The sequence below is a fragment of the Asterias rubens genome, chromosome 2 (assembly GCF_902459465.1).
Source record: "Asterias rubens chromosome 2, eAstRub1.3, whole genome shotgun sequence".
Lineage (NCBI taxonomy): Eukaryota > Metazoa > Echinodermata > Asteroidea > Forcipulatida > Asteriidae > Asterias > Asterias rubens.
Genome location: NC_047063.1, coordinates 4,201,976 through 4,229,163, shown reverse-complemented (window position 1 = coordinate 4,229,163; position 27,188 = coordinate 4,201,976). Strand labels below are relative to the sequence as shown.

Genomic DNA, 27,188 nt, shown 5'->3' with positions numbered 1-27,188 from the left:
CAGGTACTCCTGAAAATGTTGTTGATCTTAATTTTGAGGTAAAGTGATCAGATCAGTTTCATCTACATGTAGTAAGAGTTTTTTATTTTTTTATTTTTTCTGAAGTATCGCTAGTTCTTTTTCTTTTTTTTATTAAGAGAAGTGAAAAACAAATTGAAAGGGGTGTATTCTGAATTGTGGAAAGAATAACATTTTCAATTGCAAATGAAAAACAACCATTTTAGTCTGGGAATAGTTTGTTAAGTGTGTTAATGAGAAAGAGGGAGTGTTTAGTCTGGTACGTACTTCGTGAAAAATAGGAAAGCGAACATTCTCAAGTACTTGCTTAGTGTTCACTTTCAAGTAAGAAGCATGTTGTACATTATTGTTATTAGTGGCCTGCTGTGGTCGAGCGGTTAAACCAAAGCTCTGGTGTTGTCAGCTGCAGAATGTGGGTTTGAATCCTGGTCATGACACTTGTGCCATTGAGCAAGGCACTTAACCATAATTGAAATGTTTTGTATTGCCTTGAAAATGACTGGAACACTAAACTGATTATTGACCTTTAAAGACAGTGGACACTATTGGTAATTGTCAAAGACCAGTCTTCTCACTTGGTGTATCTCAACATATGCATAAAATAACAAACCTGTGAAAATTTGAGCTCAATCGGTCATCGAAGTTACGAGATAAGATTGAAAGAAAAAACACCCTTGTCACACGAAGTTGTGTGCGTTTACATGGTTGATTTCGAGACCTCAAATTCTAAATCTGAGGTCTGGAAATCAAAATTACTTCTTTCTCAGAACTAGGTCACTTCAGAGGGAGCGGTTTCTCACAATGTTTTATACCATCAACCTCTCCCCATTACTCGTTACCAAGTAAGGTTTTATGCTAATAATTATTTTGAGTAATTACCAATAGTGTCCACTGCCTTTAAGCTCCTTTGAAACTCTTGACCATTTCATGCTAAACTCAATGCTCTTCTCCACATTTGGATATACTGAACTCTTGGTGTCCAAACTGCAAAATGTTAAAGGAACATTACAGAATTGGTTTTTGCTAACAAAACAGTTGCTGGCAGTGTAAGCACTTTATGTAATATACATAAACTGACAAACCTGTAGAAGTTTGAGATCGAATGGCCATCTGGGTCACGAGAGAATAGTGAAAACCGGTTACAATTTTTTACATCACATCGATGCCAAAATAAAAACGAATTAAACGCTCACTGAGCTATACTCCAAACGCGAAGTTAGATAATTTATTTCTTATCAGATTATGACATTTCAGAGGGATGTTTTCAACTATCATTATTAGACCGTGTAAGTTTTATGTAAATCTGTATTCTTCACGATTTTTGTTTCTTACCAATTCTGTAACGCTCCTTTAAGCGAAACAAACAGTTGGACATCCATCCTCTACTCATTTGTTGTTGTCTTCCCCCTTCTTTTGAGTTTTTTTTTTAAGCCTTAAATTCATGTCTGTACTTGTAGGCAACACTGCTGTTGGCATTTTATGCCATGTAGACATGTACTCATCAATAATTTCCCCCTTCTACAGGTTGTTGTCTCTAGTAACAAGTTGATTTAGTCAATTTGTCTGTTGATAATTGTATTTGAACAACATTTATATTGTGTATAAAGTTTACATTCATAAATACCTCAGACAGTTTCGCTATTCCTATTGGTGGAGAGCGCGTCACGTGGGTGTGTATAAACCTTTGTTTATGACCGATAAAAAGTGTGAATTCATGGGCGTGACACACGACCTTGCATCTGTTTTAGACAGTTTCTTCATTCTGATTGGTCGAGAGCAACGGCTGAAACAGTTGTGCCACATCACGCGATACGCGCGACGTGCACAGCATTCCCTTATAAGGAGTTGTTTACCCAAAGGCGGCGGAGGGCTTAACCATTTCATTGCTGGAGGGGTGTTGTGTTGAAAGAAATCATTGAACAATTATAATTTTTGCATATATTTTACTTTTTGACCAAAAAGTGATGATGTTTTTGACCGAAAAGGTATTTATGAATGGGAATCAAAGTGTGTTGAATCGGTTTTCAAGTAGTGGTTTAAACCCACCAAGCCTGGTTCTTTATAATTTACCATGACTTCGTCTCGGTAAAATTATCAAGAACCAGGCCTAGTTGGGTTTAAACCACTAGTTGAAAACCTCTTCACCACACATTGATTCCCTTATTTATATTGTGTATAAAGGTTACATTAATGCAGGATTAAAGCAATCGAAAAGTTCCAAAAACCAAAGGTATATGTCCCCTTCAAAAAATATCTCCTATGGTACAGTGTGCTTGTTTCTCTCTTTATAAGCATTTTGTTATTTAGGATCTAGAAAAATACAAAATAAAACTCAAGGGACTTGAATCCTTTCAGGAACACATACAAATTTCCATATCCTTTGCGTGGGAGATGATGTCCGTTATTCCAATAATGAGGCATTAACAAGAAATGCCAATTTAGTGTTTTTCCAGAAGGTGAAAGAGTTCACTCAAACTATGTAATCTAGTGAATTTCCAGAATGAGACACTTGTGACGGCTTCATCACGCTTTCAAGGAGACCATGCAAAGACAAAGTATACTGTTGTGTTTAGAAACCGTACAATCGCTTTTTTGTTTTAATCCTGTGTAGATATACACAATAAAACTAACATCTGAAACTTTTATTTCAAAAGGTGATTGCAATTTTGAGATATTGTTTGCTGAACTGCTTCATACTGTCAGAAGCTGCTGAAGGCTTCTAATCAAAAGTCATTTTCGCCATTAGTTGTAAGAGTGAGTACCCAAGTAGGCCTTTAGCATGATTTTTTTCCACTTCATCTGATGATTTTGTTCTTGTTAACTCTGTCCTCATAGGCTTCAATCTGAGGAGAGTGCAATGAACCCCAACAGTCACCCTCTGTACGCGCACGGCATGTGTAAGTGGCCAGGATGTGAGACGGTGTGCGACGACTTCCAGGCATTTCTTAAGTAAGTAATTTGTTTTTGGTAGTTGTCAAAGACCAGTATTCACACTTGATGTATCAGATCATATTCACAAAATAACAAATCTGGGAAAATTTGGACTAAATTGGTCATCGAAGTTTGAAGAGAATGATGAAAGAATAAACACCCTTTTTTCAGATGCCTAAAAGGCTTCAGGCCTGAAGTCTTTTAATATTTGAGTGAGAAATTACCTCTCTCTGAAAAACTACGATACTTCAGAGGGAGATTTTCTCAAAATGTTTATTATCAACGGCTCTCGCTTGCTCATTACCAAGTAAGTTTTTATGCTAACAATTATTTTAAATAGTTACCAATAGTGTCCAGTGCTGTTAAAGGATTTGGGTACTTTTTCAAAATGTCCACAGATTTACATTAAACTTACAGGGTTTGAAGATAATGATAGTGGAAAGCTTCCCTTCAAATATTACTAACTGAGGTTGTGTAGTTTTTGAGAAATGAGTAAAACAAGTCACAAAATAATTTTCGTCTCCGGAAGACAAAAACTTTTTTAGCATGTCAAATCCCATTAACCAGTTATGATATTATACCAAAACCATAGCATAACTGGTTAATACGTCTTTACATGCTAAAACTGAGACGAAAATTAGTACTTTTCCTCATTTCTCAAAAACCACAGCACCTCAGTAAGTAAAATTTCAAGGGAAGCTTTCTACTATCCTAATCTTCAAACTGTGTAAGTTTAATGTAAATCTGTGGACATTGTGTTTTGTGTTAGGAAAAGGTATATAGCCCCTTTAAGTAACACTGTATACATTGTTGGACTGAAACTAAACTCATATGACAACTGTGGATACCCCCTTCCTCGAGGTTACCATAGAGCGTGTCATTTTCCTCCCTCAATGAAGTGACCTTGACTCTGGGGAAACTTTCATGTTCCCCTTCGAGAGCAAAGTTCAAGGTCTAATGTAATATATGTATGTAGGGTTGGGGGCTGTGAATTGCACCACCGTATAAAACTACACACTGTAACCGGGTCTTTGCAGAATAATGAAATTGTCTACAACTGTAATCAAGTGTTGCATGGGCTTGCTTTTATTCGTATTTCAGGCCTGTATGCTTCGTTATTGAAAAGGAAAGGGCACCAAGTAATTTTTTACTTTGGTAAAGGACACCCTATTAGAAAGTTGTAAACTTCTACTGGAGCATTTCAAAGGCACCATGGGGCAACCACCTTTGTTGCCTCCATGAAGTATATATCAGACCTCTGTCACACATGACAACTAGGGCAAGGTACCAGGTAATGGCAGAAAAAAGGGTCGCCCAACTTGGGCACAATCAAGGGAGGGTACATGTATACGTCATCCATGTTCCCCTGAACCACCAGTGAGTTTTGGCTGTCGTTACCAATAACTGTTTCGGTTGAGTCTGCCATTAGTAATCACTGGCCATTGATCGGAAAGGTTTTTGTTTACCGCCACCAAAACAGGAGTGTTGTACATTTTGTAGCACATTATGTGATTGGTTGTCAAACAATAGAATTTGGAAAATGCTCTGACATCCATCTACATCTATCTGCCAATCAAATCCCATACCAATTCTTTGATCAATGTTTAGCCATGTTTGCTTTGTTCTAAAGACAAAATAAGGGTAGATGCAGTACTACGGTCTGCTCCTTTATCTACAGGTAATTGATTCTCCAGGATGTTTTTGCAAATCTCCTTTCCCGAGAGACTGGGGTGGGGGAGGGGGGGGTACGTGTGAGTGTGTGTTTGAAGCAGCCATAAAGGAAAACAATACAGGAACAAGCAAGCTACATGTAGTTGAGAAAGAAGGAACCCAAAGTTTGGCAGACTGTGCTAGGCTCAAAATGCAAGGCCATTGACCATTAACTTTTGAGCATTTGCATCACAGGCCAATTTGGTTGGTGATTATTTTGCTACAGCTAATCTCCCTTTTGTAACATTTCATTTTTAACTGATGTAAAAACCAGCTGTGCCTAATTTCAAAGAGCTGCTTAACAGGCACATCATAGCAACTGAGCACAAAAATAGTTTTGCTTACCATATCAAGGTTACCAGCCAAAACACCCTGTCACATTTTTTTTTCTCCTTTCTTTTTCCCCCCTTTTTTGTTTGTGCCACAGAAAACTAAAAAAAAAACACTATAAATTTTGTTAAACAGCTACTTGAGTGGAATGTTTTTCACGGAAATGCTATTTTAACTTGTTTTTGATGCGTTTGTTCACCATTTAAATGTAATTTTGGTATGTGTACACTTCTGAATTTTCTGTAATTATTTATTTAAAAATCAGGCCCCAACCTCAAGGTTTTGAAAAACTCAACACACTTCTGCCGTTGTTGGCGCGCGTCCAAATGACATTGCTTTGACATCATGTCTGGGAGTTTGCTTTATTATACATGTACATCCACGCTGCAACAAAGCGGCTATACAAATTGGATCTCCCAACTACATGTATGACATAATATAAGTTATTACATAATGGAGGTTTTCGTGAATCTTACAGAAAAGCGCTGGATAAGGATATTTGAAATCATTTTTTTTTTTACTCAATTAAAATCTATTTATATTCGTATGACTCGATTTCCTTATAGATTGAAAACATTTTAAATGAAATTCAGCAAAGTTCACAACTTGACATTTTCGATCAAGCAGGTCTTTAAAGTTGCATGTCTGGTTGATGACTGTTCCAGGACTGTATGCTTCGCTTTTGAAAGGGCAAAGGCACCAAGGTATTGTCTCATTAGTAAAGGGAATTGTAAGTTTCTACTGGAGCATTTCAAGGGCACCAAGGCAAATGATCAGGGGGCATGGAGACAGTTGCCTTTGTTGCCTCTGTGAAGTATCGGCTGTTTAAAACTGTTGAGCCTCTGAACCTTTGTAACACAAGAAAAGCATTTTGTAATGATTTTATCACAAAGAATTTCCTCACAGGTTTTTTTTGTGTGTGCAGTTATTCAATATGTATACATTCCATGTGAATGCGGATGTTTCATGTCCCATGCAAGTAATTTATAACAAATGCTGCTATTTACCAAGGAGCCCCAAGAGTCTGGCCACATTTTTCCAAGAACACGTCACTATCCATTGATTCTGACTGACCACATTCAACATTGCCCATTGTCCATTAATGTCAGTTTTATGCTTCAGGCTTAATCCATTGAAGTGTACATGTATGTAATAGTCTGACTGTCTGGCTTCCTGTACAGGGATTTGATTATTGGATTTTCCTTTCCTTTCTTTTTCTTTTCATGTTGGGGAGACAAAATAGAAACGTGGTTGATTAGTTGAACAAATTAAGAAGTGTACAACTTGTTTGTCCTTACACAGACTTATACTTCAGTTGGAATTTTTTTCTTCTCAATATCAGATCCTGACAATTAAGGCTGGTTTATAATGAAGGGAAAAAAACACCCCAAAAACATAATGTACTTTTGCATATGCAACAAACAATGTAAGAAAGCTGGTAACGTGATAGAATGTCAAATAAACTTGTGCCCTATAGTGATCTTTGACGTCACTCGAAAACCATAACATGATTCGCGCGCATACTGCCGGGCAAAACCTTTGTGTTTTGGCAGCCAGCTAGAAAGTGTAAGCAATATTACCATGACTACGATTCTTTTTGCCCGGCTAAACATGATGTATTCAGTGTTTTGTCAACAGAGGGCGGTTTGAATATAAGCGTAGGTGACATCGTCTATAGGCGAGTGTTTTAGTGCTCTGGGGTGGATTTCACAGGTTAGCAAGAAAAATAGGCGGCCATCTTGCGCGTTCACCATGGATTTGTACTGTTACGTCGTTAATGTTCATGCAAAAAGCACCGGAAGGTTAGCATGCCTTTTCATGTCACTCACTCACTCACTCATGGGTTCGAATCCTGATCATGACATTTGTGACCTTAAAGGCAGTGGACACTATTGGTAATTGTCAAAGACTATCCTTCACTATCCTTCAACATATGCATAAAATAACAAACCTGTGGAAATTTGAGCTCAATCGGTCATCGAAGTTGCGAGATAATAATGAAAGAAAACTGACCCTTGTCACACGAAGTTGTGTGCGTTTAGATGGTTGATTTCGAGACCTCAAGTTCTTAATCTGAGGGCTCAAAATCAAATTCGTGGAAAATTACTTCTTTCTCGAAAAGTACGGCACTTTAGAGGGAGTCGCTTCTCACATTGTTTTATACTATCAACCTCTCCCCATTACTCGTCACCAAGAAAGGTTTTATGCCAATAATTATTTTGAGTAATTACCAATGGTGTCCACTGCCTTTGAGCAATACACTACAATTGCTTCTGTTTACCCAGGGGTAAATGAATACCTGTGAGGGATGACATAGTTCTTGTGATTGATTTAGTTTTAAAAGTGCGCCACATATTTTGGCAGTGCAGGCTTTATACTCCCAAAGGAGGTGAGATGGTTTCAGAAATGAAGTAAATGGCCCAGTGACTAGGGGTAATAATGTTTGAGCCCATGAGCGTGACTGAGTGATGGATTTGAGCACTTTATAAGAAGCCACTGTTATCTATATGATTAAAGCCGTAACCTGCGCCATGTTGGATAAAAATAAGAAGGTCCGCCATGTCCGTTTTGGTGCGCCGACTTACCTGCATTCTCCTCAATGAGTTCCTTTGATACGCCGGAGTGCCAGAGTTCATGGACGGTCACCCAAATTCCCTGGTTGAGTTAGCTGGTTGATATTTACTGATACTTACTTACTTACTTACTTAGCTGCTTAGGATTGGGTGTCTCTTGGCTTCCTTGGAAAACCGTCCCCTGCTCTGCTCTGCCTCATGAAGTGGAATGTTGGCATCATCCTGAATTTGCACCTTCCAGCGCAATGGTCGGCGTCCTCGTTGGCGTGGAGTGTTGAAGTCATTGTAGTAGACCAGGTTGGGTAGCCTGTAGGCTGGCATTCTGATGACATGGCCAAACCAGTTCAGGCGGCGTCTGGTCACTACATCTGTTATTGTTGTGTTCATGTTCATTTACTGATGATAAAAAAATAAATTGTTTTTCAGCGTGAGACATTTGAGAGGGCCTTTTCTTCAAGACCATTTTCAAGATGAGTTACACCCCTCATGATATTACCATCTTGTGAGAACCAAACATTAAGTCTTATTGTCTTCCCTTGAACTACAGGCACCTGAGTACTGAGCATGCTCTGGATGACCGGAGCACGGCGCAAGCTCGTGTCCAGCTCCAAGTGGTCAGTCAGTTGGAGATCCAGCTGGCCAAAGAGCGAGAGAGACTGGCGGCCATGATGGCACACCTTCACATGAAACCAATGGAGTCTAGACCAGAATCTTCCAAGAGCTACAACCCCAGTAAGAAGGTAAGACGAAAAAAGGATCATTGATAGTCGCCCGTGAACAATTTTGTATGATGTGTTGGGTTTCGTTTTTTCTGGTGCACCGTGTATCTCTAGAAGTCAAATAATAAACCTGAATAAGAGAAACTGGTTTAGAAACTGTTTTAATTATTTGGGGAAGAACACGGAACAATTTACCTGAACTCGATACATATTTTCCGCGTGAAGTCGCACAGTGCCCAACCAGCCATCTTTGTTTGCCTTGATACATTATTTTGAACATACTGTACACCTACATTACGTGTGCCTTTGAACGTACACCTATTTGTGCTGCTTAAATTCTACATGCGACATGCATGAATTTTACTTTGTTAATTCCTGCATGATTAGTCGGTGAACCACTTAACTGTTTAGACAAGTTTGCAAACGTTTGTCCAAACCTTTAGCAGGCCTGTATGCTTCGTTTTTAAAAGGGCAAGGGAACCAAGACATTTTCTCCTTGGCAAAGGGCACCCTATGAGGAAATTGTAAACATCTACTGGAGCATTACAAGGGCACCAAGGCAATGACTGGGGGGCATGGAGACAATCGCCTGCTTTACATGTAGTTTCTGGTGACGCACCTCTTAAAGTGTAAAATCTTGGAGGTTTTGTCTGAGTCTAGGATAAAGGGAGGGGAACCCAGGCCTGCACGCTAGAATTTTAGAAATTTTAACAATTGTTAAATCTCATCCCTGATCCAGGCCCAATTTCATGGCTCTGCTTACAGTAAGCAAAGAATCAGCGCTTACGAAAGCAGGGAATTCCACACTTACGTCAAGCATATTTCACAGGTTAGCATGGAATTTTTGCTTGTGCGCATGTGTACTCCACGTTATAAGGCAGTCTTTGCTTACACAGCTAGGACAGAAACTTGGTGCTTACCCTGTGAGCAAAGAATGGTGACTACAAGCACAGAGTTCAGCAGTAGATTAGAGCCATAAGATTGGGCCCTAGTCAGCAACCGCTCGTAATAAATAATAATTATAATAATAAGACTTGTAATGCGCACATATCCACCCTGCTAGGTGTTCAAGGCGCAGTAAAAACCAACAACAAACAAAACAAAGAAAAACAAACACAACAAAATTAGTCCTTGAAAACCTGTGACATACATGTAAGATAAGTTTTGATATGACTGTTGCAATTAATTCTCTGTTGGCTTGGTTGCTATTATGCTGCTCAATTCCATTATCAAATGAGACTGCACTCAGAAGAGTGAAAACAAACTTTGGTCTAATTTCACGACTCTGCTCACCACAGAATCTTGTGCTTAGGGAACCTGAGAATAACACAGACGACAAGGTGCTGTAACCGCGGAATTCTGTGGAAAGCTGAGCAATGACATTTTACCTTTGGGTCCAGGTTCAAAGAGCTGCTTAAACTCGACAAGTAGCTTAGCACAACCCAACTATGAGGAAGCAGACACAATCAATGACTATAAACAACTAAAAGAACATTGCGTTAAAGATGCTATGTCAGATTTTTGGCCCTAAACATTAAAAAATAGATTTTTTTGAGTGAATGGTATTTCAAAGAGTGTCACCCGCTCTAACGAAAAAAACTTTAACTTTAACTTTTAATGGTCAAGAACCATAACAAAAATTTAAAACGTTTCTTATAAAACACATAAGAATTGGTCACGTGACATATTGTCGGGACATTGTCTTTTTCGAGCAATGGCTCAAATGGAAGCTTGTGACTTTCTCGGCCCCCATCAAAATACCTATTGAATTTTAAATCAAAATTTTGGGGTCAAATCGGCCAAAAATCTGACATAGCATCTTTAAGAAGGTATACAAACTGAAAATAACTTATTACACGCTCTATCATTTATACTTTTTGCATTTCTCTTCGCCATGCAAAATAGGCAACTGAAGAAATGTTTCCTATTTCATTGTGATATTTCTGTCTCTAATAATCACCTGAACTGTACCCTCTTTCTACAGACTCTACTTCCCCCTCAGACTCCGCCTTCGGTTCCCAAGACCATGGCCCTGGTTCAACCGCCCAGCATCATTCAGCCTCCATCACTCTCCCATCTCAGCCTGCTCAAGCCCATGCGGCATCCCACGCCCAACCTACCGACGCACCACATGCGCATGCCGTCACCGCCACCGATGTCGCAGTCCCAACCACCCATGACGAGCACGCCGTCCAATATACAGATTAACATCACACCCGGCGGAGGACCAATCAGAAGACGGACCAGCGAGAAGTACGGCATTTCCTTAGGAACAGGTATTACAATTCTCTAGCTTCCTCTGCCCTTTGTCCTTTTGGCGTCTTAAAGTGTAGCTTAAACAATTTGGAACAAGCTACCCAACCACATTAAACATGTTAGCAGCAACCTTCATTGGACACTTGGTTATAGCGCACGGAAACATACGCTTATTTAACGCTCTATAAATGTTGTAGTTATTCTTATAATATTATTTAGTCATCCAGTAAGAGATCATAGAACAAAAACATTTTGTTTTTACAATCTGAGAAATCTGTTGCAAACTGCTTACCTAAGGTATAAATGAAAAACAACATATATATTTAGACGTTTCAACCCTAGCAGAGTCTTTCTCGAAGGCTAAAATATTGCATATTTATATCAGATGATTAGAAAAGTTGAAGAAAACATGAGTTAAAAAAGGTTATTTTTCAGACGCGAAAGTTGTTTGATGTTTTAAGCCCGGTTCATACATCCTGTGAATGCGATACAAATGCTATCGTCACAAAAATGGGCAACGGTGGATACGTATCAGTTGACTTTTGCTGGACTACTGCGAAATGTTCACTGCGAAAACAGCCCTGTGATATAAAATTTTTTATATTGCATCTGCATTCTTAAGAAGTGTGAACCGTGTTTTACTGTTCAGGGGTGGATTTCACAAAGAGTTAAGACTAGTCTTATCTTGAGTTAGGACTAGTTACTCGCCCTAACTTAGGGCGAGTAACTTAGGGCCCTAAGTTAGGACTAGTCCTAACTCTTTGTGAAATTGACCCTGGGTCCTACCAGTTCATTCAAAGTGGTCTGTTTGAACTCTCCTCCCCCGAATGTCCTTTGACTTATGGCCACGCTTTACCCTCTCAAGGAGTTTTTTAATTTTAAAAAAGGCCTTTGCTTTCCTGCTGCAGAGATCTATCGTAATGCTGACTTCTACAAGATGGCTGACGTGCGACCGCCGTTCACCTACGCAGCGCTCATCAGGCAAGGTATCCTGGAGTCTCCGGACGGCCAGCTCACTCTCAATGAGATTTACAATTGGTTTACACGAACGTTTGCTTACTTCAGGCGGAATGCTGCTACGTGGAAGGTATGTTTAGTTTTAGATTTTCTACCTACTGTAGTCTGATTTCTGATTTGTTTACCATTGGAAAGAATTGATGAAATAGTCTTAAATGTCTATGAAAGCCTGCACCATATGCACATCTGGGCCAGCCCTTGTGCTTTATAAAATATTCCTACTTTTTTCCAATGATCCAATATGATGACTGTATGATGGTGTAATGTAGTTCTGTTGATGTTTAAATAAGGGAGTAAACGGGTAGCGACGAGTTCTTAATCGGCTGTTTAAAACCGGCAGGGTCGTTGTCATGTGATAACGGTCCGAGCCGAAGCCTAGGGCCTTTATCGAACGGCAACGACCCTGCAAGGTTTTAAACTGAGGTTTAAGAACGAGTCACTACTCTATTATTCCCATTCATAAATGCCCTTTGTTAAAAAACGTTAACAAAATACAATTATAGACACCTTGACAATTGAAAATTTGAGGTTTGAAATAATTTTTTCAAAAACTTTGTGAAGAATCTGTTGCACGTGGGTTGTGTGTAGAAATGGATTCGAGCGCGTGCTTAGAAATAGATTAGGCGCTGTTACTCATAGTTATGAATTGCCTTCTGCGTGATAATCTTGCGCGCCCGACACGCGGAAGCCAGCCGGTTATTAACAGTACCAAATGGTCATTATCAACAGTTAAAACACCCCCACGTGATGCACTCTCCACCAATAGGAGTAGAGAAACTGTCTGGGGTATTTATGAATGGAAAGTAATTTGTGAGTAGTTTGTTTAAGTAGTACATAATTATATACTTTCTACTTTAAAAAAGTACTACCATGGCATCACTCAGGGTTTTCAAACACCATCTGGCCATTGGTTAAGTGAGGAGCAAAACATTATAATTGGAGAGGGGATGGGGCTGAGCGACATGAATTCCAAATCTATCGAATTACATGTAAGAGGGCGCTATTTAACCAATAATGCCCCGTAAATTTCTTGTGTGGTTTGTTAACTAAAAGATTGGTGATGTGATTGCTTTGAAGCTTCATACATTTCTTGAGCTGAGACAGAAAGAATACCAATTGCTCAGTAATTACAGGTTATAATAATAGCTAAAAGACAGACCCATTGACATCCCTCTTATTATTTCTCTTAGAATGCTGTACGGCATAATCTCAGTCTACACAAGTGTTTTGTGAGAGTAGAGAACGTCAAAGGTGCTGTCTGGACGGTGGATGAGCTCGAATTCATGAAAAGAAGACCACAAAAACTCAGCAGCTGGTACGTGATTTGACAGATATTGATATTCTTCCTACTTACATTTACTTAAGATGAATTTCCGATTTTTCCCACATGGGAAAAATCATAAAAATAATCCCAAGCCGTGACACTTGTGTCCTTAAAGCAAGTCGAATCGGAGCATCGGATGATGGCCCTCCAAACACGTTGGTCCTCCATTGCTGTACGCAGCTCTTCCCGACGCAGTCCAGAGTCCCGGCACAAGGTGTCCACATACCGTAATTTTCGGATTATAAACCGCGGTTTATATGTTGATTTTGACATTTTTTTGAACTCCTGCGGTTTATTCTCCGGGCGGCTTGTAAGCCGACATATAAATATTTAAGAGAAAAACGGCATTTTTAAAAAGAAAGATCGTTTGTAAAATATTCTAAATAATGTTTTTTTTTCTTAAACGAGAACAAAAACCTGCCTGTGTGATGACAAAAACCTGTTGAAAATCCCACCACAATTGTATTCCATGTTTCCTTTGTAAAACGTTTAACAGCCGCCCTCAGCTAGCTAGCTCCCCCCGCTCAGCGCAACTCGGGCTAGACTAGACTGGTGCCCGTCTATTTATCCTAGCGATCTCTACATGCTGGCGTCAGACATTCAAGCTATACACGTGTCTCGGCGAAATAGACTCGTCCCCTGTCTATTTTTCCCACGATCTTTATATACTGACGTCAGACATCCGCTACACTCGTGTCAGCCAGCGGTTTCGTCAGCTCAACCACGCACACCGCAACAGCAGAATGGTGAATGGACGTACGCAAAGAGCTATGCCGCTCCGGGGGATCAAACAAAACGTTTCCAACCTGCCCTGATTGTTGAGTCCAGTAACATTGGGAATTTTATTTCCAGGCGGCGCAAATGCGAGGGCGTAGCGCAACCCGTCAGCGAACATTGCTCAGTACGGTGCAGCCAACATCTGTTGTGCAATCTCGAGATTGAGCAGCGCAATTAACAGATTGCTAGCTTTACGAACTCGCATGTGTGTACATGTGCTTAATGTGCACGCTGCATGATACATTACTGCATACACACACGCTACGTCCGTCCGCCCGTCCGTCGTTGCAATAATCTGTTGTGTGGATCCTCGTTGTGGGACTACAATAAAAGGGAGGGAGAAACACCGGCCAACCAAAAAAAAAAAAAACCAAAAAGAATGCTATCCTATAATAGATCATTTCAATTACGATCAATAGTGTAAACTTTAATACATTTCCACTTTAATTACGACGCAACTCCACATTGCGGCCAACTATACAAGACTGAGTGATGTGCCGACCGCCTGTCACTGCACATCGCCACACGGGGACCGCAAACAAGCACGGCCCCTATGTGTTCACGCATGCGGTGATTGGCCGTTTGATGATTGGCCGTTGTTGATTGGCCGGTGATAGTTCCATTCATAAAATCTTGGCTAGACTTCGGACGGATCGAGTAGAGCGGCTGCCCATCGTACAACGGGGAGCTTGAACGTCTGACCCACGCTTTGAGGCTCGGGGCCCAGTCTAATCAAACGTGAACATTGTGTCAACAGAGGGCGATGCGATGCAGGGCAAAGTATTTCTCGGTGTGCGTTGTAGACCGATCTTTGATTCACGGAGATTGTTGCCAAAGAAGTTCACAAAACATATGGTCAACACAACCGATCATCAAATCGCAAATTCTTGAAAAGGGTTGTTGATGGAAACAAAATATAACTCAGGACTGATAGTGTGAGATAAAAAATCACCCGTAACGCGGCAGGTTTGCGTACTTCACTTCCGTGTTTTGAGGTTAGTTTTTTCATGTCTTTTTTTTATTTTGATTGCGGTTTATACGCCGCGCGGCATATACGCCGACATCTAAATATTTTTTGTATATTTTGAGGAAGTGCGGTTTATACGCCGCGCGGTTTATAATCCGAAAATTACGGTAGGTGGTTTGTGGTCTGCCTCTGGAACAGTGACCTTGAGTAGGGGCCCAAAGCACAAGCTTGCTCGCTGCCAGCTCATCATGTCTGAGACAGTGACCTGCTAGTCTCAGCCTTCTTGCCCTAATCCTGTTGCTAACTCTCGGTAGTCCACCGTAGAGCTCCAGGTTTGTGACATGCCTCTCCCAATGAATCTGTTTAACAGAGGGAAGCATTCTCGTATAAAAGCCGTCCAGTCTAAATAACCATTGCTTCGTCCTTTGGATTGGACGTAAAGCCATTGATCCCATGTGTTGTGTAACGCATGTAAAAGAACCCAGTGCACTTATCAAAAAGAGAAGGGGTTCGCCCCGGTGTTGATGACTGTGTTTGCTGTATGCGCCGTAGCACCCTGTTAACCCTTAGAAGGTGCTAAATAATTGGGTCTCAGAATTCACCACTGCAATAACATATCTTTCTGATATTAAGTTGTTCCTGATTTTTTCTAAGAACCAAGTATCCTGCCTGTTTTGACCCCTGCACATATGGGGTGTCATTTGCAAGTGGTTTGAGCATTCAAGTCCTGTTGGTTAAGTCATCGGGTGTGGGTACGAATCCCGGTCATGACACTTGTGCAAGATGCTTTACTATGATTGCTGTACTTCAGCCAGGGGTATAAATGGGTTTCTGCATGGGTAGAGGTTTGAGCATGTGGATTGGATTTTCAGTTCCTGCATGTACCTGGTTTCGTGTTTGGGGTTCCTCCCATATCTAAAATGTGATATTTCTTCTCATTTTCTGATCCTGCTGTTATTGGCACTTATAGTGCTGTTGGATATGTGTAATATAATAAATACGATATTTTGAAGGTCGCAATAAATTCAATTCAATTCAATATTTTGTGGCGTGTCACGTCTGAGCGGTTAAGAGCACCGGATTCAAGCTCTGCTGTTTGATCAGCAGAGTAAGGGTTCGAATCCCGGTCGTGACACTTGCTACATAAAATTGGGGAGGTAGTGCTTTCTGCTCTATCGGCCAGGCTTCGGACTGATGATACCCAAGTCTACATCCGTATGGACGGTAAATGGGGTAACCCTTTTTCAGCCCTAGGAGTAGGTGGCAACGACCTCTGAACAAACATAATTGTAGCCCACACCTTGAAGTGGCCTTCAGGCCTTGTGTGTCTGGCGACTTGCATAAAAAAAATTAAACAAAATATATTATAAACATCTGGTTAAAAACACTAAAATTGCCTTTTAATGTGCATCAACAATAACAATCATTAGAAGAAGTGATTAAATGAAATGTGTTGGCATTGTATATTTTCAGCTTAACCACACCCCCCTCCACTCCCACCACACCCACCGCACCGGTCAGTAGATCGTTGGACATCAGTGCAAGCCCGCTGCCTCTTAATCTGGAAACACCTCAGGTAGGTCATTAACCCTTTCATGACTAAGACCTTTCAAACGAGAACTGAAAACTAACGATCATCGTTTTGGGCGCCAGTTTTCTATTTATGCGACTTCTCTGCATCGGAAAATGAATGGACCCATGAGTAATTTGACGGAAAAACAAAACTCAAGGCTTTCTTCATAACATGAAAAAAACTTTGAAGAAAGTAATTTTCAACAGCAATATTTGTTCCTCCGACACCAAATGACCATTCACCGGGACAATGACGTGTACTGCTAATTCATGATGTGTGTCGTTTTACACAACTGATCTCAGCAATTTTAAACAAAGATGCAATTTTTAGAGGAGGTCTTGAAAATGCCCTCTTGTGATTACATGTATTCTATGGGTCAGACATTTTTTAGTACATAAAATAGATCGTAAATGTACGAACTTGGCTGTGAAAGAGATAAGAAGCTCTGAAACTAGGCCATGGGTGGAGGGAGGGAGTAATGTTCTTAGACGAATTGGTAAATTTTGCAAATCCCCTTGGACTCATTACAAGGGGATAAACTTTCTCAGCTAGCACGATATTTCCTGCATTATCAACAGATTGTTGTGTCTCGATCAACTTGATTGATTTAAAGACCTTTAAATTGTACTCTCAGTCTGGGGCGAGCGATTACCCAAATCCATCATCATCAAACAAACTTTGGTGTGGATTTGGATGGATTAATGGGTTGAACCCAATTAATGGGTTGAACCGACTTAGTAGTGTCCCCGTGGCTGATCGGCCAAAGTGCCCCCTTCGCCCAGTCTCCGCTGAACTTTGTTTTTCCCCAAGCCCTTATGATTTCAGAGCGACGAAGGGGAATTTGATTCAGTGAGACAACCTTTAATTTGTTATGTCTAGAGGATTGCTGTGTATGGAAGTGCCTGAGGGTACCCCCCTGTAGCCGGAAGTATTGCAAACAAAATTTATTTAACAAAAAAATTATAATAAATTTGGTTTGGAGACATGAAGAGGAACCTATTTGTTAATGACACTGTTAAACTGGTCACTGAACTTTATGTGCACTTTACATTATGTGCACTTTACATTTCATGTAAACAAGAGATTGTAATTTTTTATAAGGAAAAGCGGCATGCAGTTTTTCACCAATGTTTTTTCGCTTTATGAAAATGTGTTTTAAGAAAGAAGGTCTTATAGAAAAAATTTTCAACAATAAACAAAAATTCACCAGAGATTTGCGTGAAAGTTCGTACAAAAGATGAACAAATTTCCACCTTTTCTTGGTTTATGTTTTTGTTTTGGGATCCTCCTGGTATGCAGCTTTTTACTTAAAAAAAAAAAAAGAAGAAGACATTTCCACATTCTTTGGGGGAAGAAGGTAGTCGGTGCAAACTAAAAAAATTGTATAAGAATATCCTTCCAATATTTTATAAGTATTAAAATTTCTGTCTTAAAAACCTTCAGAAGAGCTTTCTGCTCACCCAAAATTATTTTAACATGTACCTTTTAAAAAGACAATTGTAGAAGGACAGTACCGGTAGTTTTTATTTTTAGTTTTTCAGTTAGTTGTCGGACAACGTGGAGGATTTTCTGGCTGAGCTAAACAGTGTTTTCTGTTCTTTGCCTTCTTTAACACTGCAGTTTAATAATGAAACAAAGATTTTCTTTCACCAGTGTATTACTGTTTGTAAAATTTTGTTTCCTGAAAATAAGGTTTCCAGCGCGAAGGAAATGTTCTTGTTATTGAAGACAAAAGTCTCCCCCGTGACCTGAATTCTTGTTTTGACTGTCATCGGATTGTTTTTTGCGTGAGACAGTCGCTTGAGAAGTTGGGATGTGGTGGAAGGAAGAGGAGCGGGGGAAAAGTGTTACTACCCAAAAGAACAAAACACTTCATTAAATGCTCTAGTAATATATAAAACATGTGAAATGCAATCATATTGTTTGAATTATAAGTCTTTCATGACTCATTTTTACAAATCAGGTAGACATGTTGCATGAGGTCATTTGAAGGCAGCCAGTTTTAGGCAGTATACTTGAAGAATCATTCTCGCATTCCAAATGTCATGTTCTTTTCTTTGGGCAGTTACAACACTGTAAGAAAGGGGAAAAAAAATCTTTTGCAGTACCAAAGTGTTCCGCTTGTGTGCAGTGCAGGTGGTGTGCCTCTAAGTTGATTGTAAAAAAAATTGTCTCATGTGACAAGGCCTTGAAAGACAGTGTAAAGCCAAGCATTAGTTTTACAAAATTAGAATGTGAGCAACTGTACACTTGGTAGTTTTAGAGTCATGGGGGTAAAATCCACCGGCTACTGGGATTTGGAACCTTTTATGATTAAAGGCAGTGGACACTATAGGTAATTGTCAAAGACTAGCCGTCACAGTTGGTGTATTTCAACATATGCATAAAATAACAAAACGTTTGAAAATTTCAGCTCAATCGGTCGCCGAAGTTGCGAGATAATAATGAAAGAAAAAAACACCTTTGTCACATGAAGTTGTGTTCTTTCAGACGCTTGATTTTGAGACCTCAAATTCTAAATCTGAGGTCTCGAAATCAAATTCGTGGAAAATTACTTCTTTCTCAAAAACTACATTACTTCAGAGGGAGCCGTTTCTCACAATGTTTTATACTATCAACAGCTCCCCATTACTCATTACCAAGTAAGGTTTTATGCTCGTAATTATTTTGAGTAATTACCAACAGTGTCCACTGCCTTTAAGTGTCTTGCACAAGGACACAAGTGTCATGAGTGGGATTCAAACCCAAAGCTTGATGACTTAACCACCAGGGGGCCAATTTCATAGAGCTGCTTAAGCCCCAAAAATGGTTAAGCACTAAAATAGCTTGCTTATTTCACGCATGTTACAGGCCAAAATTTCATGCCATATTCTTTGCTTGTGACTAGTGTTAAGCTGTTGTTTACTTGGCATAACAATTGGATGGAGTCTTGGCTGGTAATCTGATTTTACAAAGCATAGATTTGTTTGCTTAAGCCGAATGTTGTGCTTAAGCAGCTCTATGAAATTGGGCTCTGAAGTTGAGTCTGATGCACTAAACCATTGGACCACCACAATCTACATCTGAGGCACTGTGTACAGCACAGAGGAAGAGTTTTTTACTTCAGGCTAACAAAGCACCCAACTTTATTTTTCCGCTGATATTTACAGGCAAGCAGTGGTTCTGGTGGTGCCCTCCCATTACTGAGTGATGCTGCAGCGGCTAGCTCCATCCATGATCAGCAGCCGCAGAGTGATGAGGTCTTTGAAGTAGAGGAAGTCTCGGAATCCATGGAGCATTGTATGGAACAAGATGAACCTGAAGATTTGAGTGACAACAAGTAAGTCACGTCTTTACAGGGCTTAAGTTTTGAGGTTAAAACCACAAGAATGCTGGGCTTGTAGCTCAAAATGTTTTATACCAGAAGACGTGAATCAATATTCGTTGAAGTAGCACTAAGAGATTTGTGTTATGTACATAAAATGTTCACAAAGATATTTCACAATGAAGTAGCCTTATATTATTCAATTGAAAAATACAAGAACATCGGGCTGGTGCAGACATAGTTTCAACTTTCTCACTCAAATACAGACTTTAAGTGTGAAGCTTTTTTGAGGTGTCTGAAAGCACACACTTGTGCAACAAGGGTGCTTTTCTTTCATTGTTCTCTTGATGACCAATTGAGTTCAAATTTTCAAAGTGCATGTATGTTTTAAATAAAACATATGTTGGGATACACCAAGTTAAAATAATGGTCTTTGACAATTACCAAAGGTGTCCAGTACATCTCAAACTTTCATTGCAACTTCCCAAAGAACAGTCCCTTGGCAGAATACCCACAAACTCCAGGTTAACTCTCTATTCTCTCTCATCAGACAAGAGCTACCCACCCGTGTCAAGCTGGCGTCATCTCGCTTCAATAACACAATGGAGGAGGAGGAGATCAACGGCACTGACCACGCAGAGCCGAGGTACGTTACGGCCGAGCAAGAAGCGGAGAACGACTACACGGAAGCCGAACTGGAGACGGAGACTCGCTACCTGAGAATCCAGCAGGAGCAGAACCTCAGGTACCTTGAGCAGACCGAGGAGGAGGGGATAGCGGCAGAGGAAGACCTTGAAGATGCGGAGGTGGAGGAGGAAGGAGTAGGGGAGATGGAGAGATTGCCAACGATGAATGGTCAAGTCATGATGGGAGGAGGACATAATCATTTACATCATCTTGAGCAGGAGCAACCCGAAGATCTCAGTCGAGAGTAAGTGTGCACACTATCCTGGGCCTAATTTGATTGCCTTGCTTATTGTCGATTTCTGTACTTAAGATCACCATTCTCCGCTTACTGTGCTAGCATAGAATTTCTGTGCTAGCTATGTACATGTAATAATAGTAAAAGTTGCTTCTTATAACGTGTAGCGCGTATATTGGTCACTCAGTGACACTCAAGGTGCTTTAGATACAGTGTTTCCTGCAAGGTATGTTGGACTTCATATGCATTATGAGATCTACTCATTTTACATAGCACCATGTAATGGTTTACAAGGTGCTGCTGGTGCAATATGCTGCCAATGAATGCCTTGTAATGTGGAGTACACACACACAGATTGTTGCACAAATCTGTGTGCTTTCAGATGCCTTAAAAAGGCGTCAGGCCTAAAGTCTTTTTAAAAATTGAGTGAGAAACTACCTCGTTCTCAAAATGTGTTACTTCAGAGGGAGCCTTTACTCACAATGTTTGATACTATCAACATCTTTATATTACTTGTTACTTAGTAAAATGTATGCTAACAATAATTTTGAGTAATTACCAATAGTGTCCAGTGCCTTTAAAGGATTTGGGTACTTTTTCAAAATATTCATAGATTTACATTAAACTTGCAGGGTTTGAAGATAATGATAGTGGAAAGCTTCCCTTCAAATATTACTTACTGAGGTGCTGTAGTTTTTGAGAAATGAGTAAAAAAAATTCATGAAAATACGTTTGTAAATGATTAAAATAATTTTCGTCTCATGAGACAAAAATTAATTTCAAGACATTGTTTTACTCATTACCCAAAAACTACAGCACCTCAGCACGTAATATTTTCAGGGAAGCTTTCTTCTATCATTATCTTCAAACTGTGTAAGTTTAGTGTAAATCTGTGGACATTGTGTTTTTTGTCCTACAAAAGTTACATAGACCCTTTTATCAGCCATCTTAATGACCTTCCTTCACTACAGGCCAAGGTATGTGACATCGGACCAAGACAGCAGGGAAGCAGACGCAGTTGTGGTGACCAATGGCCAAGGGTTGATGGACAAGTCGGGTCATATGACCCATCACATGACACATCACATGGGGCCAGAAGAAGCAGAAGAAGAAGGAGAAGGAGATGAAGGAATAGAAGAAGAACAAGTAGAAGCGCAATACAGTCAGGGATACCATCCAGAGTGAGTGTACTTAAAGTACATCAGCTTGTTTGGTGTTCTGTTGGTACACCATTACACGAGCCAAAGTAGTAGCGGACGTGATATTCTTTTTTACTTAAGTCTCATATCTGATTTTGCCTGTTTTCTTTTCGTCTCTCAACGTCTCCATTTTACGTGTCTATTTAGTAACCTTTCCACAAACTTGTTGAACATGTATGTTACTTTTTCTGTTTGTCAATAGGTTGTTGTTGTTGCTAATTGCCTTGTCAAACTTGGAACTTGTATACACATTGTGTATTTTGGTCTATTTGTTTACTGCTGTTTTTGTTAGTTCGTATATATTTTTTTGCAAGCAAAGAGTGGTGATCGTAAGCGCAGAAATGTTGGCGCTGGCTGCAAGCAAAGAATGGTGATCGTAAGCGCAGAAATGTTGGCGCTGGCGCTGCAAGCAAAGAATGGTGATCGTAAGCGCAGAAATGTTGGCGCTGGCGCTGCAAGCAAAGAATGGTGATCGTAAGCGCAGAAATGTTGGCGCTAGCTGCAAGCAAAGAATGGTGATCGTAAGCGCAGAAATGTTGGCGCTGGCGCTGCAAGCAAAGAATGGTGATCGTAAGCGCAGAAATGTTGGCGCTAGCTGCAAGCAAAGAATGGTGATCGTAAGCGCAGAAATGTTGGCGCCGGCCCTGCAAGCAAAGAATGGTGATCGTAAGCGCAGAAATTTTGGCGCTGGCCCTGCAAACAAAGAATGGTGATCGTAAGCGCAGAAATTTTGGCGCTGGCCCTGCAAGCAAAGAATGGTGATCGTAAGCGCAGAAATTTTGACGCCAGCCCTGCAAGCAAAGAATGGTGATCGTACGCCCAGAGTTTGGCGCTGGCGCTGCAAGCAAAGAATGGTGATCGTAAGCGCAGAGTTTGGCGGTAAGCAATTAAATTGAACCCAGCTGAAAAGCTGAAATTGCTTTAATTTCATTGTTGCTATTTAAAACTGCCTTTGGTTTTGGGCACCAGATTGGCTATTTATTGTTCTTTCCCTGCCTTTCACCTCTGTGGACCTTGGTTCGAAACCCACCTCAGACCACAGCTTTGTATGTGGACTGTGTTTACAGTTCTTACCAGATGGCATGGGTTTCTTCCATTATGGGTTTCACTCCCACATCTGTTACTGAACATTTCTTCTTATTTCCTATTAATATTTTGGTTTACCCTTTCACCGATGTTTGTAAGCAGTAGAACTGTACACTCAGTACGTCTGAGTTCTGTCAACAAAATCACAGGAGTATATAGTGCTAACACACATCAGTGTAATGGTGAAACCAAAATTAATACTTTTTATCCCTGATGCAAATTAATTTTCTATACACCATCCCGTTAATATCACTTGCACTGTTTCATGTGCAATAAATAAATAATAATAAATAAAGTAAAGGAATAAATATTTTTAAAATAAGTTATAAGTAATAAAAAATAAGTTAAAAGTAAATGAATAAATATTATATAAAAAAAAAAATTAAAACAATTTATATATGAAAACAATAGTTAATGTCCCTCCAAAATAGACGGCTTTCTGTAAGTTATTACTACCAGTCAGTTGATTTTCACATCAGATTTCGGGTTTAGAAATATATTTTGACGATTGTGTTCTGGGTTTTGTCTTGAAGGGATGAGGCACTGATGCGAAGGGATGAAGCACTGATGCACAGTAAGATGGATCCTCGATTCTCAACGACGCAAGAGGAGATGAGTTTCTCGACGTCACAGGAAGAGATGGACCACGAAGAGGTCATGGAACGCCAGGAAGAGTTGATTCGCAATGACAACCTGGACCCTCAGGTAATGACGTCTGCCAAAGCTCCGGTCTACTTGGAAGAACCTAACCACCTCAAGCAGATGGACAATGGTAGAGAGTAACGGCGTTGATGGATCCAAGATTGAAATACTCTTGGATTTATTGTTATGAATGGACCAACTTAATGTTTGGTGGGTGGGGCAAGGGGGTTGTTGACCATGTCTGCAAGAGTCATGAAAGCCTTAAACTCAAGCCAGCGAGTTTCAGGATTTTGAAGTGCAGACAGGGTGGATTTGAACCACAGATAAAGCTGGGATTGATTCGAGAACAGGTGTAGATTGGAACCCTGGAAACGCTGGATTCAAACTACCATGGACGTCATTCTAAGAGATACAGTATCATATTATTAGTCCTCATGCAATCATGACGATGATTGGGACCTCAAACCATGTACAATGATGGCCTTGCACTCTGTCAATACAACTTTCTTACTATTGTGTCAATAGTAGCGTTTGTGTTTCACTTTTAGTGGTCCTGCTGTATTTAATAAGGCCTGGGTCAGCCATCTTGCTTAGTGCCCATCCAACCTCTAATGCGAAGTCGGATGGCAGATGTATTTCCCTCACAAATTCTGTGATAAAACTCAGTGTGAATGCTGCCATGTCCTCCACCAGGTTGCCTATGTATTGATAATAGTTCTATGGCATGAACCACTCGCGATAATAGCACAGGCTATCCCCATCACTTGATAAACATATTGACTGGCCATGCACTCACTAGTGACCAGCTAAACAGTCACTAATGACTAGTAGTAAGTCTTCAGTGCATAATGTATCTGAGGTTCTGTGCTGTACATGTACTTGTACTAGCAGGGTTATAGCCAGGAGTTGGAAGTACAGTTGGCAGTAAATTGAAAAATTAGAGCATCACAATTTTTCACTTAAAGTACATTAAGATGAACATGAAATATTTTGGGACTAGTGGCTGAAGAAGTGATAGTGTTTGGGGACTAGTGGCTAAGGAAGTGCTAGTGTTTGGGGGTTTGGGGACTAGTAGCTGAAGAAGTGCTAGTTTTTGGGGACTAGTGGCTTAGGAAGTGCTAGTTTCCGGGGAATAGTGGCTGATGAAGTGCTAGTGTTTGGGGATGTCCAGATGTACCTAGTGACTTGTTCATGCTTGGTGCATTCTTCAAGTACTAGCCTGCCAGGTTTAGCCCGAAACCCCAGCCCTTTGACCCATCTGTATTGAGAAGTGTGTTATAAAGTATACACCGCTGATGCCTAGAGTTTGGGAGCGTGTCTTGCTATTTGGGCATATCCTTGTTCAATAGGCGTTGCGCTGTTAAACTCATGAGGCTAATGTGCATAATGGCTTCCTTCAGTTAGTTATATTTAGAAGAGGGAAGAAAATTCCGAAGAGAGAAATTGGTCACATGAAGTAGGTCTTTTGACGTTAGTTATCCCAAATCGTTGACAGATTTGTCTGCATGCCCGATGAACGATGTCTTTGGTAGCCAGAGTTTCTTCAGGGATTGGTGGATGTCAGACTCTGAAAGTGCACTGCAGGGAGCTAGCGATTGTATGTAAGACTAACGTAATTGACCATGCATCTTGGTTTGATCGTTGTCGTCAGTCGCGCCATACTTACTGTAAGCCCTTCAACGATTGGCTATGAAGTGTAAGGAATCAACCTGAAAGAAGGCTTCCCGAAAAACTAAATTCCAAAAAGCAACACTCGTTGCAGAGAATGTTACAACTATTTAAGAGCTTATCTGTAAAAATTAAAAGCCAAAATTTCACTTGTGTGACCAGAATATATCGTTGACATTTTTTGGCAGCTTTTTCAGTGTGTCTTCATTCGTAACAATCTTGTATAATTCACTTTGTATACGATCAATCTTTTAAAGACTAAAACAAAACAAGGTAATCAGGAAATACTTCATGAATTCTTAAAAAACTATTGTGTATTAATAATCAGCTGTGGCCAAATATCCTTTGCTGTTGACAGTGAGAATGGGGTGAGTTTGGATTTTATTCGTAACCGTCTAATTTGTTAGATGATTGTTTTTATTTATTATTATTATTATTATTTGTTTACATTTTGAGCTATGTGCTGTATTTACAATCCAAAACGTTTTATATTTTAACAGTGGCAGTTTGTCATCTCAGTATCTCAATTGTTTCTATCAGTTATTTATTTGTTAAAGATGACTTGGTAGCACTTGAGCTGCTTCATTGTATATTCTAAGATGTTTATTGACCCTAGATGAGAATTGGTTTCTCATTTGTGACAGCTACGCTTGCCGACAAAGATGCACTGGGAAACAATTTATCTTGAAAGAAGACGAAGGTTCTTGTAATTTGTACCCCAGTCACAAATACATTACGGTTGCTTTTTCGAATAGATTGCGTCAAATTTATTTATTTTTGGCCGGGGCCCCACGGTGGAATCGGGCGGGCATCCAGATACTTTAAACTCAAACTTTAAACCTGGTGCAGCGTTTCGTATCGAAAACCGATCGCCAATAAATCAGTGGATGCCTGGCCGATGTCCGGCAGCGGATTAATCACATCTGGTGGTTGCTGGGCTATCAGAACGAAAATTATTTTAGCATGTGCAGTGGATTTATGCAACTCCTTCTGTGATTGTTACTTTTTCTCAAAAACTTGATGACTAATGAAGCTGAAACTTCTACAGGCGAGTAGGGATTCATGTTTCGTCCAAAGACTTTGTCTACAAAAGGTATCAAAACCCTTTCAGTTATTATGACATCGGCAACTAATTGAGAAACTCCTCCTTGGAGGCCATCATAGAAAACACACTGTCACTTTGCGTTTATATAAAGTTTGAATCATGCTTTTAGGCTAATGGTTAGTGTAAAATGAGGGGTGAGGTTTCTCATGAAAGTATGAAAAAAACATTTTTTTATGGAAATACAGCAAATGTTTTGCCAACTTCTGTTTAGGCAAGCGTGTTGTACATAGGATGGTTGAACAAAACGCGAATGTTCTTTGTAGGGTTAAATTAAGTGCCAAGTAATCAAACAAGATGTAAAAGCCTTTAAATACAAGATGTGGAGAACCAATCTTTCTTAGGAATTTTTTCGTACCTTGTGAATTGACAAGATTTAAAGTAAGTTTTAAAATCACATTAAAAAAATGTAAATATGGCTGGGCCATTACTATTGTAAAAACAAAAAGACAAAAAAAAGTAACTAAAATTGGTTGTAAAACTGCAGAGATTGTTAAAGATATTAATTTAAAATTGCTGTATGTTGTGACATTTGATTACGTGACCAAAGAAAAATCAAAAGATGTTTGTGGCTTTATTCAAACATGTTTTTACCAGATACTCTAGGAGAGAAGAGGTTTTCTCGTAGTAACTCATGTTTTTTCTCGAAACATTTTTCCCTTCTATCTCCTTGTAAAGCTTCCATAAAAGTAATTTTAAGTGTACTATTTATGTTTTCTTATTTAGGACTTAATGCCTACCTCAGATGTGTTGATAGTAATAAAAGTAACTTTCTTGACAAGCTGAAAAGGGTCCAGCTGTTCGAATGGTCTGGAATAGTTTTTACATACAAAGGATTTGAAACTTTGCATGGTGGAAATAAGATATTGTAAGGTTTGCGGTAACACCATGTAATGGTAATCTTTAAATGAGTTGGGGGTGGTTCTGAATAGAACTGTTGGTTTCGATTGGACGTTTCGATCAGTATGCTCTGATCGTCTTCTGGAGAAGGCAGAAACTCTTATAACGTAAGAGTTGAAGTTGGTTGTATTGCCAATAAGCTTGATACACTGGCATGCTATTATTTCAGA

The 27,188-nt window shown here is 39.8% G+C and overlaps 1 protein-coding gene across 5 annotated transcripts in view; it reads left to right on the top strand.

The window, feature by feature from the left end:
* Positions 1–27,025, top strand: part of LOC117307469 (forkhead box protein P1-like) — a 75,545-nt gene extending 48,520 nt beyond the window's left edge. For 4 of the 5 annotated variants that reach the window (XM_033792232.1, XM_033792231.1, XM_033792229.1 and 1 more), the window contains 10 exons: positions 2,854–2,967; positions 8,110–8,302; positions 10,266–10,557; positions 11,425–11,624; positions 12,745–12,869; positions 16,096–16,198; positions 19,345–19,514; positions 20,050–20,430; positions 21,393–21,602; positions 23,240–27,025. In XM_033792232.1, coding sequence (XP_033648123.1) covers positions 2,854–2,967; positions 8,110–8,302; positions 10,266–10,557; positions 11,425–11,624; positions 12,745–12,869; positions 16,096–16,198; positions 19,345–19,514; positions 20,050–20,430; positions 21,393–21,602; positions 23,240–23,489 — 2,038 coding nt within the window. In that variant the 3' untranslated portion in view covers positions 23,490–27,025. The remainder of the gene's footprint in view (positions 1–2,853; positions 2,968–8,109; positions 8,303–10,265; positions 10,558–11,424; positions 11,625–12,744; positions 12,870–16,095; positions 16,199–19,344; positions 19,515–20,049; positions 20,431–21,392; positions 21,603–23,239) is intronic. The other variant, XM_033792230.1, reaches the window with a different exon arrangement.
* Positions 27,026–27,188: the final 163 nt, after the last annotated feature.